Raw genomic sequence first — 19823 nt, forward strand, 5'->3', positions numbered from 1 at the left:
AGAAGTCATTCATCTAGTAAGTGTATGAGGCTAGATTTGAACTCGAGTTTTTTGACACTACGTTCAGTCCTCTTTTCTCTGGACTACCTATTTGCCTCACATCAAGTCACATCCCTCTCAGTACCTATGTCCACACTCCCTTGGCTTAATCCAAGCTCCTTTTGGAAAAGGGAAGGACATCTCAGATGTCTCCTTATAAGTCATGGAGGTTGAGGAATACACACAGATCCCACAATGTTTCTCAACCTATTAGCCCAAATCTGTCAGCTTTATGTTTCTTTCTAGTTAAAATCATAGAATTATGAAACATTAATTCTGAAAGGGATCATAGAAGTCATCTAGTCATAACTATCTTATAATGGAGCAAACAGAGGTACCTTGCTAGGGAACACACCTAATTGCTCGTAGAACCTGAAGGAGAGAGCTTATTCTCTCAATCCCTAATCCAGTGCTTTTCCCACCATATCAAATTAGCCTTTTTTCTTGGGCAAAAATGCCAATTATGATTCTATAACAAGAAACGTATGTATCATACCTGTGTACGGAGAGATCAAAGATTTCATCAGCAAGAAATATTTTCTCCTTGTGAATTCCCTCCACTCATGGAGCTTGAACATATCTATAGCTTATTACCTCTGAAGAAGATACCTAAACAGATATATGTCAAGTGGCTTGTCCAGTGTCATATAGCTAGTAAATGTCAGGGGTAGAATTTGAATCCAGATCTTGCTGAATCTACACCTAGTATTTTACTTGATATGCTATGCTGTTTCTTATATAAGTAACAATCCTGTAAATCTGGGCAAGTCAGTTAATATTGCAGTGTTACTGGAAAACTCTCTAAGGTTGTTTACCACTATACATTGGGAGTTTCTTTACCAGCAGTGAAATCACAGGTCTGAGTCAAAAATACAATAAAATGACAGTAATAATAGCAATGATAACAATAGCAGCCCCATGCTTTACAAGATTTTCAAAAGACTTTATCATTCAATTCTGATTACGATATTTTGGCAGAATTGGGTCAAATATTTGTGTTATCCCCATTTTATAGATCATAAAACTGATGCTCAGGTAAAATAATTTGCTCACAAAACTTAGTAATAGTAGAACCATAATTTTACATTTAAAAAAGAGAGATTACACCTTCATTTAAATTACAAGCCAAGTCTTCAGGCTACTGCCCCCATATCAGATATTTTCCTAGTGAGATCCATACCCTCTGGTTCTGGGGTCATACTACATGGAAACAGGGTCCATTAAACTGTATGTAAGAATCCCTGCTCATATGCTGGCCATATATTTTCTTAATTTTAAAATATGGTATTGCCTATGTTTTGTTGTGTTTTTATTTTGTTAATGCTTCACAATTACATTTTAATCTGGTTTGAGCCATAATTGGGAGTGTTGTGGGCCACATATAACACAAAACCTCTGCTCTAGGCTAGTCTTAGAGAGCATTTGGTGGAGACCTCTTTAGATGGGCTACAGCCTGATGGATCATTTTATCCATTCTAGAGTGTCAAATATATTTACCTTGGTATGTTTCAAGATGCTTTCACTATCATTCATAAGCATTATTTACAAACTGTCTGTCTTTCCCCCCTCCCCTCCTTTGAAGGAGCATCCACACAGAATTCCAATGCTGTGGAACCTGAGAAACAGGTGGACAATACAGTGAAAATGGCCGGAGTGATCGCCGGGCTCCTGATGTTTGTCATTATCCTCCTGGGTGCCATGCTCACAATCAAGAGAAGGTAAGCTTCCTGATAATTAGGGATCAGACAGCTCATTGCTACTTGGCTCAGCTCAGACAGCCATTCAGTTCATGAATCTGAAAACTCAGAGTGGGTAGGGACCATGGGACCCCTCTGTTCAAAGCCCCTGTCCAAGGAATGAATCTTTTCTGCAAGCTTACTCTAAGTGTGCTAGTTCAGCCTCTGTGTGAAGACTTGCAGTGATTAAAGTTTATTCCCTTATGGGACATCTCATTTCATCAGACAGCACTGATTGTTAGGAAGTTTGGGTTGTTGTGGGGTTTTTTATTTTCACTTTTAAAATTTCATTTCTTTTTCATTTTCTCATTCAAGTCAAAATCTGCCTTGCACTGATTTCCACAATTGGATCATTTTCCTAGCAAGATTAATTCTCCATATAAGGAAGTTGATCAGATCACCACACAATCCCTAGATTATACAGTTTAGAAAGATCATCCATACTTTCATTTTGTCAATATGAATACAAATTTCAAAGGAGAGAGATGAATTGCTTAAGGTGACAGCCAAGTTGTGCTTTTGGATGCTCCATATAATTGTTGTTCTGAAGATCACAGAGCCCAAGATTGAAGTTGACAGCATTCTTGGCAAGCCTCAAGAATAGTTACCCAGGTCACTCATTTGATCCTGTAAACTCCAAGACAGAGAGTAGTTAGTTTTGTTTTTGTTTTTTTAATAGCAATTTCATATATATTTATATATATATATATATATATATATATACACACACACACACACACACATATATATATAATAACAAGTATGCTTATATTTAACGAATAATTTTAAAGCCTCAAGAATAATTATCCAGATAATTCATTTGGTCCTACAACTATCCATTTTACTGGGCAAATTATCAATAGCAAATATTAATTGAAGTAAGAAGCAGTGTAACAAGTGGATAGAGAGACACTCTATATTCAATTTCTACTTCTGAAATACTGGCTGGATGACACTAAGCAAGTCATTTCTCAGTGATTTAGCCAACTCTCTACAACTATAAGTTGCAGAAGAGGTTCCCACTTATGTTGGAAGGCGTCCTCAACATAGGAGCTTCCTATAATGATAAAATTATAGCTCAAGTCCCTATTTTTATCCCTTAATATGAAATAAAACACAAGTTTTTAGTTCCTATTGAGGGAAAAGGAAGAAAGAGACCAAGAAAACTGTATATGCCAGATAAATTATATTTATAGCAGAAACTGTAATTCAGAGAAGTTAAATAACCTACCTAAAAGCCACATGATGAGTAAATCTCACTATTCAGTGGAAGCCTTTGTGGGCTATGGAGGATCCCTTGATGGGAGCCAAGGGGTAAAGCCTCTAATTCAACTCTGCTGCTTTTCTAGCTTCATGATACAGGTCTGGACCTCAGTTTTCCTCTCTACAAAATTAGGACATCTGATTACCTGCAGAACTCTAAGACTTCTTTTTGCTTTGACATTTTATGATGCTTTTCCCCCCAAATCTCTTACACCTTACCATAATAGAAGAGGGGAGTGGAAGATCTTCCCCATGGGAACATTAAAAGATAAACCTTTCTTGAGCTTTCAGATCATCCGTTCTGTAGTCACTGGTGATTCATATGATCCTCTCAATTTGGGTCATTTTGAAACCTGATTAACCAATGTCACAGATGTCTGAGAGCCTGTAGAGTAATCTGAGGTCACTCTTAAAGACAAATGAAGTGTGTGACTTTTTTTAGCTACAAAAAGGAACATTGATACATTAATCATTTATTGGATAGCATTGATCCACTGATAGAGATTTAGACCCAAATATATCTCACATTCACTGTGTGATCTTGGCCATATCACTTGGCCTCTATCTTTCTCAGTTTTCTTAATTATAAAGTGTTGTGATCAAATATTTGTAAAGTGCTTAACACTGTGCCTGGCACACAGTAGGAGCTTTATAAGTGTTATTTTTGTTCTTTATCCTCTTCTTCTTTTCCTTTCATTCTTTTTTCTCACTTCATTCTCTCTTTGTTCTTCTTTCTGTTCCCTCTGCTCCCTCTTTTTTCTTCTCTTTCTTAGTAACAATTTGCTTTTCTATAGCTCCTTAAAGTTTACAAAGCACTTTTCTCACATTGACCCTGTGATAATTTTGTTATCCCTGTTTTATGGAGGAGGAATTTGAGGCCCAAAGGCATAAAGTTACTAGTCCATGGTCACACAGACTTCATTTATTCAGGGTTGTTATGCTCTTTAGTTCAAATTTGCCCTTGAAAAACTTGGGAAACTCTGCCAGACATTCTACTTGGTTTGCTCTCAAGTGCAACTCCCTGCAATGTACTACAGTGTACCAAAAAGATGTTAACTTAAAGTCCAGGGCACCTTCACAGGCTGCTGGTAATTCCCAGATCAATCTTTGCTCACTAGCCTTGCTCTGCAGTGCTGTAGGCAGATGATACCCCAACCCTACCTCCAACTCCCAGCTCATATTTTAGAGCCCACAGTAGGTAGGTACAAGCCCTCTAGTCTGGGGCTAGGAATATTCAGGAGTCTGAAATGTTCTCCAAACCTTTGTTTGCACCTGTCAGATATGGTGGGCATTGACCAGGAGGAGAGTGCAAGCATCTCTTCCTTCTTCTCCTGCTCTGTGATCTGGCATCTTTGGAAATTAACTTGGACTGTTCTCTCCCAAAAACTCAATTCACTTCACTTTGGCAAACCCCTGACATCTTCTGGAACTAAGTTAAGAACCAAAAGAAACACAAGTAGAAATTAATCATGATAACTTTGATATCTTCACTTTTGAGCTTAGAAAATAGAGTTCACACAGCTCACCTAATTAGAGTAAAAAAAAGTTCTGGTCACTCAGCAACTTTGTGAGAAATGCTTTCTCTCTGACATTAATAAGGCCCTGGACCTCTGAGTTTCTAATGATGGTCAGTCAGTCAGAATCCAACTGCCAAGATCACACAGCTGTATCTGTGTGGGTTCAGGTAGTTAGTCCATCAGTAAACATTAAGTGACTTTTATGTATCAGGCACTAAGTGCTAGACACATTGATTTCTACATTTAAATATTGGAGTCAGCCTACATATAGAGTGCATCCCTGTTTTTCCCTAGTGTTCAGTCATCCAACAAAAATTTTAAATAGTGTGATCTACCTGTGGTTGTTCTTTGACTTTAGGTGATGTGCTGTTTTAGGTCTCTTGTTAAGGGGATTCACTGGATAACGTTTTATCTTTTCTTCAAAAAGGCTGAGAAAAAGGCAAGTGACAGATCAACTACACAGCCTATGGCATACCAAGAATGAAGCTGTCTTTTGTCATCAGAATGGGAACATTCTGGCCCTTGGTGAATCCAAAAAAAAAAAAAAGTTTTCTTTTTTTGGCGTTATGGACTCTACCCTAACTTTGAAATATCAAAATTCTTAGTTCCTAATTTCTAACATTTTAATACTTAGAGTTTATTTACCACTAACAAAAGAAAAGCTACAAGAGCTTTAAGTCTTATCATAACTGATGTCATAAAATTATCTGGCAACAGCTTTTATTTTAATTAAGAAATTTCTTTTAAGTTATCTGTTTGTGTGTGTGTGTGTATGTGTGTGTATGTGTGTGTTTGGAGGGAGTTGGTATATGTTTGGGGTGTCAAGATGGGTTTAAGGTATGAGTTATAGCTGTGAGTTTCTGGGGGGCTCGTTGGAGTATTGTTGGGGGCACAGATGTATTTTAGAGTATAGTAGGTCAGAGTAATAGATATGATTTGGGAGTTTAAATATTTGGGAAAAATCACTGAATATTAGGAGGGGTCAGCATATTTTTGGGGACGTAGAATGTTTTGTAATATATTTGTGGCATAGATATGAGCCATAGGATAATGGCTCTAGAGACGATAAAACCCTCAAGATCCTTCTAATCCAGACCCAATTTTTCCAGATGAGGAAACTGGGGTCTAGAGATATTAAATGGCTGGGTCAAGACCACACAGGTAGAAAGCATCAAAGATGATATTTGAATCCACCCAATCCTCTAATTCCAAAGCCAGGGCTCTTAAGTCCTTGGATTATAGGTTTGGGGAGGTGTGGGGTATGCTACAAAAGCATTCCCTCTTTATGGAATATGTGACCTTGGGCAAGTCATTAAATTCCTTTCTCATGGCCTCTAAGGTTCCTTCTAGCTCTGGATCTCTGTGTCCCTGGGTATTTGTTTTGGGGAATCCAGTGTACTCGTATGTTTTAGATCATTCATCTCTGTGTTTGGGGTGTTCTGTTTGGGATCTCCATTGTGTCTGACATAATTGTATGTACCTTGGGCATAGAGAGATGTGTTTGGGATCTGGACATATTTGGGATGTCTATGTCTGTTTAGGATGTGGGCGTCTCTGAGAGGTCGGTGCACATTCCCATCTGTGGTTTTGTTATCTGGGATTGGCAGGATAAGCTTAATCACTTAGTGCTGCGTCTTTGGATGCTCATTTTCTTGCCTCCATCTGGCAAAAATAATTTTTCCAGATTAAACTTGAAAACATCCTGTCGTCTGCCCTCTGCTGAGAGTCCTACATGTGCCCCCACTTTAACAAGTTTGGCAGAATGGACACATTTCTGGGAGAAACGTTTGCCAACAGGGCGGTGGCCTGATTTCTCCCTCTGCAGAAAATCTGTGTTAGAAACAGGTGGCAACCAAGCTCTGCTCACCCAGAATCGGCAAGACCTCTTGCATTCAATTAAATCTCACAAATGTTTCCTGAGCACCTGCTCTCTGTAGGAAACTGCTAGGGACTAAAGGAGGTACAGTGATGAATAAGTATGATCCTTGTCTTCAAGGAGCTTGCATTCTACTTGGCAAGATGCTAGGTATAGAGATAACCATAATACATGGCTGAACATGACAAGGGAAGCACAGACACTGTGTCATATGAATGACAAGGAGGAAAAGATCATTTTCTAAAAGGAAGATTCACAGATATCTTCTTGGAGGAGGTGACATTTCAATCAGCCAATCAACAAACATTCATTAAATGTCTTGTATTTGCCAGGCACTGTGCTATCCACTTAGAGAATAAAGAAAAAACTGGAAGAATCCCAGTCCTGTAGCAAGTTGTATTTTCTATTGGGAAAGGTAACATATACAACCAATGCAAAAAAGGGGGAGTGAATTTTTGGAGGAAGGCATTAGCAAATCAGGAAAGGCTCCAGAAGGTAATATTGGAACTGTGTTTTGAAGGAAACTAGATTTTCAACTGAGCCTTACAGGATGGAAAAGATGGAAAGAGATTTAACAATAGTAAATCAAGGCATTCCAAGGGAGGAAACAGTGGAGCCCCTTCATGATGGTAGAGAGTGGGATCTACTTAAAAACTATTTGGATAGAGCACTGGAAGGATAGAAGATAAAAAAGAAGAGGGAGAATTGGTGCCATTTTTAAAATATTTTGAATGCCAGTTTGAAGAGTCTTTATACAACCTATCTCTTCTATATCTGGAATGAATATACTTCTTTGACTCAACCTCTTAGCTGATACTTCTTACGTTTTAAAACTCAGCTCAGACATGATCCTCCAGCAGTCATGTTCTAATCCTCACCAACTGCAAGCACTTTGCCCCCATATAGCTATTTTATTTAATTTGTAATATTTCCTTAGCTACATGAATGTATTCCCATTCTCCCATTGCTGCCAAGTGTTTGTGAAAACTCAAAGGCAAGAACAATTATGACATTTTGTGTCTCAGTATTCCCAGTGTCGGTGTAGTACTTGTCATGTATGTAGTTGGTTATATGTAAAATTGTACTTCTTTTTTTCATAAACAAATGGATGATTTTATTTACTAGATTCTTTGCCTTTGTTCTTAATCACCATTCTAACCCCGCATGTTGTATGGGGTTATCTTGGTTATTGATATTTAAAGTCAACTGAATTCATTTTAACTGGATCAATCTCAGATTTAAATCGAACATTCCAAGGTCAAAAAACAATGTGCCAACTAAAGGTAGAATACTGAATTAACTAGTGACTAATTAGCCCTGGACCTCATCAGAGACTTTGGATTCTAGTTTCAGCTCTGCCACTACTGCACTGCACAAAGAATATTCTGTTTTATTTTTTTAGCTTCTTCACCTGTGAAGGGAAAGTTTTGGGCTTGAGGCTATCTTGATGGCCCTTTCCTACACTGAGATCCAAAGACACCATAGAACTTGTGTATGCATTTCCCAGCAAAATGGGGATTTTCATTCTCCAAACCCCAGAAACAGCAGCTTAGTTTTTCCTTTTGAGATGGTTAGTCAAAGGTCATTTTCTCTTTACCTCAAAGGAATTAATACAAGCCAGGCTTGCCTTATAAGGAAGGAAGTTTAAATGAAGTCGCCTCATTAGGGAATATGGAAGAGCTATTTTCCAATAGAGTTGTACAATAACACTGTGATGTTACTTGGGACCTAGTAGGAGAAACAATGATGTTATTTTTCCTCAGTGACAAATTCTATTAAGCCAATATAATCAGTTAGAGGAAGAAAAAGAGTATAAAACTGGAAAATATGAGAATTAGATGGAGAAAGCTAGAATCCACAAAACTAAGGTACTGCTATAAGAATAATCCTGTCACAAAGGTTGAAGGAAAAAGTCCTAGAGCTACAGTTAATAGTGATGTTCCACTAGAATTGTACAGTGCTAAATATTGGAAGAGCATTTAGTTCTTAGAAAATAGTTTGTCAGAGAAGAAAGGACCTTAGAACATTCTACATCAGAACTGAAAGGGATGTAGATATTGTACAACACTCCCATTTTACAGATGAGGAAAATGAGGCACCGAAAAGAGAGACTTACCTGAATTCCCAATGCAAGTTAGTGGCAGATCTGGAACTAGAATCTCCATCACCTAATTCTAGATTTAAAGGCCTTCCTCCTCTCTCACAGCTCTTTGCCTAGCTGCATTTTGGGGGAAGAGATTCAAAGAATGCTGACTCAAGATTCCCAGAGGGACTCCAAGAGAATGTGGTACTCCATTCATGTTAGGGATGGTAAAATACTGTGTACATTTCTAAGGAACATGATTTCATCAAAGTCTAATTATTGTTTGTTTGTTTTCTTTCTCCCCCTTTTGGACATTTTCTTCATCTGACTGCCCATCAATATATAGAAGAAATGCATATTCCTACTCCTATTACTTGTAAGTACCTAGCTGGGGCCGGCTTTTCTTCAGCATGCCTTGTGTGGTGCGGCAGGAGTTCCCATCCCCTCCCAACGAGGATTATTTTCCATGTGAACCTGTGTTTTCTTAGGCTGCCAGCAGCTTTCACCGTTTGTCTTGTTTGTTGTTTTTCTTTTACTTTTGAAATACACTTTCATCGTTTATTCCTGCTTTTGTTTTTGCCATCTTAGAGTTAGCTCCCTTTAGAGAGCTCTTTCTCCATGATGTATGATGCTGCCTCTCCTCCGCAGCAATATGTGTTATTCTCCACGGCCATATCCCAGAGTCAGAAAATATTTCCTCTCTTTATGCTGCCCACCCACCCCCTGGACATGAAAATGGCTATCATCAACCATTGTATTATGCAACTGCAGGATCCTTGACTAACAGAGCTAAATGTAAGGGTCCTCAGTGAATCAGTCAATAAGCATTTTTTAAAGAGCTTACTATAGGTCAGATAGGCAATAAACATTTATTAAGTACCTCCCATGTGCCAGGCACAGTGCTAATCACAGGACACCTACACACACATGAAGAAGAAGAAGAAGAAAGAAAAACATATATGACCTACCCTCAAGAAGCTTACATTCTAATGGGTGAAACAATACACAAACGAGGGAATAGTACAGAATACATATAGAGTACATGGAAAATACTCTCTGAGGGAAGGGACTAGCAGCTGAAAGGACTGAGAAAGTTCTCTTGAAGAAGATGGGATTTGAACTGAATATTGAAAAAAGCAATTGTATAGTTCAATTCCCTCATTTATAGAGAGAAAGGCTGAGGTTCAGAGTAGGGAAGGAATTTGCCCAAGAACACCTGGCAAGTTAGTGACAGAGATATAAGCTACAGCTCTTTTATTTTACTATCCTGCTTCCCATAGGGGCTGTGAAAAGTCCAACAGCCATCAAACACCCAGCCCTGCTGAACCCTGGAAGAATTTAAGATCTGACTCTTCCTTGGAGATTGAAGCCAGTGTTTGAATAAAATAGGATAGAATGCCTGACATTTATTATATGTGTGTGTGTGTGTATGTTTAAATTTGCAGAGTGCTTTACATAGACAATCTCATTTGATCTATCAGCCTATCTGTATTTATCAGCCACATAAATTTTATTAATCCTACAATACCTACCAATGTCAGAGATAGGAGATAGAGATGTTAATGATGGTCAGTCATATAAAGAAAAAAATGTAGGTCTTTTAAAAGTTTACGAGTAATGCTGTGAATTGACAATAGACTGGTTTCTTTCATATGCAGTCCAACTTCTTTTAAGTAATGGTCCTGTGGAAGCTAAGAGATGGAGGGAAACAATAAGGCATAAGCGGAAAGAACTTTGGATTTATAGTAGAAGCACTACCTCTTTCCCCTTTTCTGGGGCTTAGCTTGCTTACTTTGAAAATCAGAGCATTTTAATAGAAAAATTTTAGCTTCTTTTCTACCTCTCGAATCCTATTGTCTCTTTCTTTCTATGATTCCTTCCAAGATAGTGACTATAAATTAGCCCCCTGTGCTTTTATGAGCTTTCCCCACAGTAGAAACCTCTACTATCAGATCATCTCAGACCAACTAGTGCCTTCATGGCTTGTGCTTACAATATCCAGCTAGGCACAGAATATACTTCCTCCCAGGAGCTCAGAAGACCTGGTGGTGCTCATTATAGTGCATTATGACAGACACATTAAAGAACATGAAATCAAGTCAAGAAGTGTTTATTAAGTACCAACTATTTACCAGGCACTGGGCTGACTACTGGGGAAATAAAGGAAAAAGAAATCCCCTGCCCTTAAAGTGCTCACAATTAATTGGGGAAAACAGCATACAAACAGTTATATGATATGTGTGTATGCACATACATACACAAAAAACACATATACACATACATATTTAGACATATATATACACACATCACATACATATATACATGTATATATATATATATATATATATACACACACATACATACACAGACAAGATATTTTCAGAGGAAAGGCATTATCATTAATTTTTTATCTTTATTAAAATATATTAAGAATAGAAATTCAAAATGATAATTAGCTTTAATTTATTCTAACTATAATATTTCAGTAAACACAAAACCATTAAATTCCAGTATCATGTCTTTTTTCCATTACATATTTTTGTACTTTTTCTTCTAATTGATATTAGGTTTCATCTTGGCATTTATTTATATAAGGATTTTTGGAACTAAAGCTCTTTCTGTAGCCTCCATGAATACCAGAACCAGTCAGGAAAACATGGAGATTTTTGAGGCTGTGTAACTGCAAGATATCCTTTTATTTATACAACCAAACAGATAAAACAAAACCATAACAGAGATACTGAAAAGGAAAAAGAGCAAAGAAAGAAATCCACTGGTAAATAGTCATGGGAAAATCCACTGGTAAATAGTCATGAAAACAGAAGAATATTTCAAGGTGGGAGTGGGAATTGACTTCCCAGATTATGACAGTAATAGATAAAAAATTGAAAACTAGACTAGAAGTTCAGTGATAGATTTGCCTGATTAGTGCTTTCTGAATTTTCTAGTTTGAGTCTAAACATATGCTTCTTGTGTTATAATCATAGCTCCCTCTCAACAAGACTTGTGTAGTTGGCAGGGATCAATACTTCCCCCTTGCTTCTTTCCTGAGGCACAGGATGAAAGTATTTATGCAGATAAGAATATACATGGCATTCTTTACCACAGGCCAGGATTTAAATACATTTCATTACCTAAAGGATCTTTTCCCCTGGGAGATATTTTGCTTTTCCACAGATGAATAAGGAAAGAGATTTGACTCCTAGGTGGTCATGAGTGTCTCTGTCATTCAGGGTGCCAGGTATGGTATTAATTTAGCACAGAAATTCTGGTCTAGTCAGAAATTAGGAAATAGAGTCTAAAAATGATGATCAGTAATTACTCTGGAAACACAAAACTAAAAGAAATCTTAATAGTTTAGCGTCCCCACTACCCAGTGGACCATACCATCCTCAATATCTGTTTGATTACTTTCTGAGATACAACTCATGACTTTAAGATATAACCTACTCTGTTGTTGAATAGCTCTAGTTGTTAGGAAGGTCTGAAAAGAACTCTCACATTCCTAAGCCTCCTTTTTTTCCCAGGCATTTCACTATTTTTGTAAATGTCTCTCCAAAAATATGTCATGTAAAACTAGCCATTATCAATGGTCTGGAGATGGGGAGATCTTCATTTATATTCTTCATTTGAGCCTCTGTTTTATTTTATTTTTTGCAGTGTAGCCTAAGGTCACATTAGCTTTCCTGAAATCCACATGACACTCTTAACTCATATTAAACCTGTAGACTCTTAAAGCCCCCACAGTGTTTTTCAGATAAAAGATTTAGAGACATCATATGTAAAGAGAAAAGCAACTCTTCATCTATCTTACGGTCATGAACAGACATAAAAGAGGTGGAATAAAGACAATCTAAGAAGGTTCTGTTTTCCAAACAGTCATTCATGGTATTGGAATAGATGAGATCACCAAAGAAACACTGGAGAAATGAGAAGACAGCTTTACAAAGCAAAGCATTATGGACACATGTATTTACATCAGAGAAATAAAGGGAAATAAAAGCTGGAAATGGAGAAAATGAAGGAGCCTTTAGAAGTGAAACAAAGGAACCATGAGAGAGCAGTCACAGCAGTCATGAGAAGAGAGAATATTAAGAAGAATGGAGCTGAGGGAAGAGGGACTCAGCTAGGTATCCTGGAGTCAGGAGAACCTGAGTTCAAATTTGCTTTGAGACACTTACCAGCTAATTGAGTAACCCTGAGCAAGTTATTTAACTCCAAATGTTACAGAAAATTCAAAAAGGATAAGTCCTAAGAAAAAAAATGCACAACTTAGATAATCAGTGACCTCGGAGACAGAAATTTCAGTAGATTGCAATGAGAAGAAAACCAAATAGATGGAAGAGAGGAAGTATTTGAGTGGTAAGGTGGTGAGGAAATGGAGGCTGTGAGGTTAAATTATTCATTGGCTGTGACTACATGGAAGATTATGAGACAGGACAGTAACTTTATAAAATGTTAAAATAAAAAGGAATCTTTTTTTAGGGTACAAGAAACCTGAGGACATCTATAGGCAAATAGGAAAGGAAAGAAAGAAGTCAATTCAAATCAAGATGCACCTGCACCAGACAAGTTAGTAACAAGTCAGGCATACAAGCATTCATTAACCACCTACTATGTGCTAAACACTGGAAAGTGGGGCATACCAAAAGGTAATAATGGCCTCAAGTTCTCAAGAAGCTTGCGGTATAATGGGGCAAACAAATAATAAATTAGAGATACTTTCAGAGGGAAGATACTAATATTAGGAAGCAGAACCTAAAAAAAGACAATAATTGATAGAGTAATGGATAGGGATCAAAATTATAAGTAGCTTTCAAAAGAGTAATAACAGCTTTTCCTCTAAGATAGGAGGAAAGAGAGACCAGATAAGATGACTTAATAGCTCACATCCATATGTTCACTGAGTTTTTATTAAGTTTAATGTATGTATATGTGTATACACATATACAAAATCTCATTTTACTTTCATACAAACTATGTGAGGTAGTTGCTAGCATTGTTTCCTTTTTATAAATGAGATAAAGAGAGGGGTAAAGTGTGTTGTCTGGGGTCACACAGCTAGTAAATGACTGAGAGAGGATTCATACCTAGATATTCTTAGTCCAAGAGTAGAACTCTATTAATAATAACACCAATAACAAGAGGCCTATAGATGAGTATATGAATACTTGTATTCGTTATGAAAATAGCAATCATTTTATCTTCTCAACAGATCTTTCAAGTGCAATTATCACAGTCTCCCTATCTTTGAATCCTCTTTTTTCTTGGCCAAAGACTTAATTTTTCTTCCCCACTCTTCTTCTTCCCCTTTTCTTTTCCCTTTCCCATTCCCCTTCCCCTTCCTCTTCTTTTTTCTCTTTGTTATCTTCTTCTTTTCTCTTCCTTTTCTTTAACTTCTATTCCCACCTATATAATTATGGCATTTGAGAATTGAAGAAGATATCAGTAGCTAGTTATTTCAAGCCATAAACATACCAAAATAGAAAAAAAAAATCTCCACAATAAAATAGCTGACAAGAAATCATCCAACTTCTGTTTGAAGTTTTTGAAGTTCTAATTGTTAGTTCTCAACATCATTCCTTGATCAGATTCCTTGCAATTGGTCCTGGTTCTACCCTCTGGGGCCAAACAGAATTAGTGTTTCTTCCACATGTCAGCTCTTTGGATATTTAAAAATAGTTATAACACCTGCTCTGTTTTCTCTCTTCAAAGGCTGTTGTTGTTCAGTCATTTTAGTTATGTCCAACTCTTCATAATCCCCATTTTGGGTTTTTCTTGGCAAAGACCTGGAGTGGTTTGTCATTTCTTTTTCCAGCTCAATATGCATATGTAGGGAAACTGAGTTAAGTGACTTGTCTAAGGTCACATAGCTAGTAAGTATCAGGAAGGATCTGAACTCATGAAGATGAGTTTTCCAGTTTCCAAGCTCAGTGCTCTATCTGCTGTGCCATCTACCCAATCTTTCAATTGATCATTGTGCTTATCTTCCTTAAATCAAATCTTCTTTCATGAAGTTGTTCTTGACTACCGCCTCCTCCTCCTGCTCTGAAAGTGATCTTTCCTTGGTTTGAACTCTAGTCACATTGTATACTTCTCTTATGGTGACTGCCATGTTCTGGGGAATATAATTTAGTATATGAACATAGTACTGGCTGTGGATTCAGAAGAGTCAGAAGCCTCAAACCTCACCACTAAAATGATTTTTGTGAAGTCAGTTAGCAACTCTGAACCTCAATTTCCTCATCTGTACAATAGGAAAGTTGAATTGGTTGGCCTCTGGGACACTTACAGCCTCTGGCCCTACCCTAGGATTCTACCTTTTATTTCAGTTCCTCATACTTTCTCATAACTTGTCTCCCTGACAATTGAGGTTGTTTGAGCACAGGGACCATGTCTTATGAAGGCAATGTCATGTAACAAGAAAATCATTTTGTTTGATGTCAGTAAAAATTAGTCTGGATTCTGGTAGCATCATTTGCTAGCTCCATGGCCCTGAACAAGTGGCTTCATCTCTGAGGCTTATACTCCTCATTTGTAAAAATGGATATTATAATCCTGGCACTGCCTGTTCACTGGGTTGGAGTCTGGAGATCCTCTTTCTACAAGTAAAACACTTTAGCAATGTGAGCTTTCATTGTTCATCTCAGCATCTTCTCTGTGGTGAACAAAAGGCCTTACTTATCCTTAAGATATATGTGCTCCTGATATAATAGCAGAAGACTCAAACATGGCATCACAGGCCAAGAGCAAATTTCTGAGGTCTAGAGGAGACTTTCTTCCAAACTGACATCCGATCATCAAATTATTCTCCCATGTGTGTCACAATCTTAGTTTATGCATGAAAAAAATAGAGAGGGGCCCATAGCCCTTATTGGAATTGAGGATTCTAAAGAAAGTCCATTTGCACAAGATCAGAATTATGCTTTCTTGATGGATTGATCCAGAAGGTATGGCCTACTTGCTGCTGGATCAACCCAAAAAGCCAGAAAGATATTGCCCTAAGCTTCTGGATGGACATGGGTGCTAACTTCTTCCTCAGATGCAGCTAGAATTGGGTGATAAGTCTTCGTTGATAATAATCACACTAAGCATCCTCATCTCCAGTGCTTCCAGATCTGCTGGTCTTAATATGCTCTGCTCCTTCTTGCTTTATTCAGGGTGGAGTTAAAGGCTAAATATGTTTGGAATGCTAGTGAGCAGTGGTGTACATAGAATCATGTCTGGCATGTGGCTCTGTCCAGCAATAGGACTTATCCGTCTAATACATGTTCTCATAATAGCATAGTTTAGGGGGAAGAGATATGAGTAGGAATTTTGCTGCTTATTAGATGTGTGACACCAGGTTAAGTGATTTAAACTCTCTGGCTCTTGATTTTCTCATTTGTAAAAGTACAGTTGAACCTCTTGTAGTTTAGTTGTTTCAGTCGTGTCCATTGCTTTGTGCCTCCTCTTGGGGGGGTTTCCTCGAAGAGATGCTGAAATAGTTTGTTATTCCTTCCCTCCCTCCAGCTCATTTTACAGATGAGGAAACTGAGGCAACAAGGTTAAGTGCCTTGCTTAGGATCATACAGCCAGTAAGTGTCTGAGACCAGATTTGAACTCAGGAAGATATCTACCTAACTTCAGACCTGACACTCTGTGCATTTTGTCTCTTCCAACCTTAAACCTGAATCTTTGAAGTCTGATGTTCTTTGATTTCTGTCTTGTGTATTTGGACAAAGTGTCACTTTGAATGCAGAAGCTGTATCTATCTGTGTACATATAGCAAAAATTACCCAGGACTTAGAATCAGGAACCTGAGGATGTGTTCAAATGCTGGCTCAGACATTTCTTAGTCATGTGACCCTGGAAAAGCCTAATCCTGAACTTCCCAACAAGTGACACGGGGGCAAAAATTGTTCCACGACCCATTCCACAGAATGTGAGGAAGTACTCTGTAAACTTTAAAGCTCTATAGAGGTGTGAATTGTCCTTTTTATTTCTCTGCATGTAAGTGAAGGCTGAATCTGTTTTGCCATGGGTTTGTTTCTTTGTCCCTTGATTTATATTGTTATATTTTCAAAGAATACGTTAGCATCCGTTTTCATTTCCCATGGTGTCTGGAGATAGCAGGCATCTTAGATCACCTGCTTTGTGTGGTTTTATTGGGGTTTTAGGCTTAGAAACTTCACATCAATCCTTGTGTATCACAATTATAAATGCTTAAAGTTAATGAACGCCGTCATGGCCCAATAAATAGAAATGTTTCCAGCTGGAGAACAGTAGGTACGGGGAGATCTGAGGAAAGAGAGTACAATGAAATGGATGTTTGCTTTGTTTTATTTTATTGAATTAGAGAAAAAATACATCACTCATGAATAGCAAGCAGGGCCTATCTATGTCAGTGTGGTTTTGTCACTTTAATTAGGGAAAATAAAAATAAATTTGTCCCCTCAGAAAGTGATACATTTTACTTAAACTGTAGAATGATTTTTATGTTTAAGTTATACAGATTTTCCCCACAAACTAGTCCTGTTTAGTTTTCCATGATTTTAAGAAACTTTTTTTTGTAAAGCACAAGAACTTAAAAGAATATTTCATCATCCATGTAGCTGCCAAATCAATATTTCTGAAAAGCAGATCTGACCAGCTCACACTTGCCCTCCATCACTCAAAAATCTTCACTGACTCTTTAAGCCTCTAGAATAAAAACAAAACCCTCTTACTCACATTTGAAGCCCCTCACAATTGGGTTCCCTGTTACTTTCCAGTCTTATCTAATATTATTTCCTTTCACACAGTTTGAACTGCCAGAAAGCTTTTGCCTATCCATGACATTCCATCTCCCACCTTTATATAAGGAGCTGCTGCATCTGGAATGTACTTCCTTCTTTGCTTCATAGATCACTTTATTGGTGTTTGTTTTCAGTCATTTTACTCATGCCCAATTCTATGGGATCCCATTTAGGTTTTTTTTGGCAAAGATACTAGAGTGGTTTTCCATTTCCTTATCCAGCTCATTTTACAGATGGAAAAACTAAGGCTGTGTGACAGCTAGTAAGTGTCTGGAGCTGGATTTGAACTCAGATCTTCCTGACTGTGTCACCTTTCTGCCACTAGTTTCCTTGAGAGCACAGATCTTTTCCTCTAAGAAGCTTTTCCTAATATACCTCCAATTATAAGTGTTGTCTCCACTCTGAAGTTACTTTGCATGTATCTTATATTTACTTGTACTCTATTCCTCCCTGCCTACTCTGGCCAGTAAAAACAGAAGTCCCTGGGAGGCAGATCCTGTTTTCTTGTTTTATATTTGGGTCCCTGGCCCAGCCCAGTGTCTTGCACATAATAAACAATTTACTAAGTGTTTTTAGAGTCGTGATTGTCAGGATGAACAGATATGGAAATAATTTGAGCCTTTCTGCTATGGTGAAGGGTGAGGTTATAGTGAAAATGACCCAAGCAGAAGAGCTGTTGAGACAATCTCCCTATTTCCTGTAGTTGCTTTATATCTTATAGCCTTTGGAGCTTTTTCACATGAGCAGGCCCTAAGAAAGGTATGCCCTTCACATCCGTCTAGTCAACTGCCCATCTATACCCTGACCCTCATCCCCCAGAGAAAAGGAGATTAGAGTCAGGTCTTTTTACATGCCATCAGTCCACGGGGAGCCTTCCCTTGGCTGCTGTGAGAAGTGTCTAATATCATTGCTCCTGGCAGTGGCTCTAACAGTCAAAGCAAACACTGACTTCCAAGAAAAAGCACAATCTGCCATCAGCAGACCTTCCCAAACTAGAATTGGCTATTATTAGGTATATTGCAATATATTCTCTTGGGAATTGTTTAAGGGGGAAAAATGTTGTTTTTTTTCTTCCCAGGAGGAACAAATTTGGTTAATGTCAATAATAATAATATTGATTGTTTAATATATGTGTGAGAGTGTATATCATGCTTCCCTTTTAAAACATTTCCATAGGAGCTGAGATATAGAACTAGAGAGAATCTCAGAAATTATCCAGTCCTGAATTTTACTGGTGATGGGATTTGTCCATGTTCACACAAGAAGGAAGAAGAAATAGAATTAGCCACAAGGTGGTGAAATGAAATAGAACACTGAGTCAGGAGGATCTGAGTTCAAATTCGGCTTCATCCATTAACTAGCTGTGTGACACTTTTCTTGGCAAAGATTCTGGAGTAGTTTGCTATTTTCTCCTTTAGTGGAAAAATGTAAATGGAGGATAAATGACTTGGCCATCATCAGACAACTAGTAAGTCTCCAAGGTTGGATTTAAACTTGGCTCTTTTTAGCTTCAGGTAATGCTCCTTCGAGTTTCTCCTAACTGCCTCCTAAAGTTCTAGTTATTATCATTAACTCAAGCCCTCTGGTGGCATATCCAATGTCCTTTTTATAATACAATCTTTATTAAGCTCTCAGAATGAGTGTGGAATTATTCAATAAGGTAATATTTTTCAGAGTAATATCAGCCCCTCTCCTATATGCATTCCAAAGTTGACTATTGCCTCACCCATCATTCTAGGTTGTAGATGGTTCTCAGTGGTAAGCAGGAAGGGAGCAGTGATAAGAACAGAGTGTAATGTGGATGAATGTGTCTAAGTGACCTTGTAGAAATAGATAAAATTTAATAAGTGTACATTTTTTTGTGTTTGTCTTCAAAGTATCAAACCTCTAAGTACAGGATGGGGAAAGCTTGAAAATGCAATTCATAGGAAAAACAGCCAATAGCAAGAGGAAAACACTGGATTTGTAATAAAAAAAAAAACTGGTTTCAAATCTCTGTTGTGATCTTGGACAAGTCATATGATTTCTCTAGATATTAGTTTCCTCATCTTTAAAATGAGAAAGTCATGTTAAATGACCTTAAGATCCCTTCTGGTCTAAACTGACAGTCCTGTGACCTAGTGGACATGAGTCAGTAAAATGGTGACAGTAAGGGAGTCATTAAGGCATTAGGGAGATTTGGGTTCATTCTGCTGGACTCTGAAGTACATTACTCATTTCCAGAAGCTAAGTCAACTGAATCTCACCTTAAGCCAGTGACCTGCACCATGAGAGTCCAGGATAACATGATATAGGAGGATCATTGGGAGGAACTAAATTTGCTTAACTTAGAAAGAGAATCCATAAGAGGAAGTATTTGAAGTAGTGAAATATGAAATGGAGAGCTATAAAAAGGATGAGAAAATTTACTTCCTTCACTTTATCAGATGGGAGATTCTGGATGTGGGGTATTGCTTATATCAAATTTAGTTATAGTGTTGGTTAGGTTAGAAGAAATTTTTTTCCTCTCTCTTTTTCTCTCTTTATTAGCAG

The 19823-nt window shown here is 37.7% G+C and overlaps 1 protein-coding gene across 10 annotated transcripts in view; it reads left to right on the forward strand.

Moving 5' to 3' along the window:
* The window catches only part of PTPRT (protein tyrosine phosphatase receptor type T), a 1285960-nt gene that overhangs the window by 1117030 nt on the left and 149107 nt on the right, over positions 1-19823 (forward strand). For 6 of the 10 annotated variants that reach the window (XM_074292616.1, XM_074292617.1, XM_074292618.1 and 3 more), the window contains 2 exons: positions 1622-1757; positions 8861-8890. In XM_074292616.1, coding sequence (XP_074148717.1) covers positions 1622-1757; positions 8861-8890 — 166 coding nt within the window. The remainder of the gene's footprint in view (positions 1-1621; positions 1758-8860; positions 8891-19823) is intronic. The other 4 variants (XM_074292619.1, XM_074292620.1, XM_074292623.1 and 1 more) reach the window with 1 other exon arrangement.

This window comes from Sminthopsis crassicaudata, chromosome 2 (assembly GCF_048593235.1).
Source record: "Sminthopsis crassicaudata isolate SCR6 chromosome 2, ASM4859323v1, whole genome shotgun sequence".
NCBI lineage: Eukaryota > Metazoa > Chordata > Mammalia > Dasyuromorphia > Dasyuridae > Sminthopsis > Sminthopsis crassicaudata.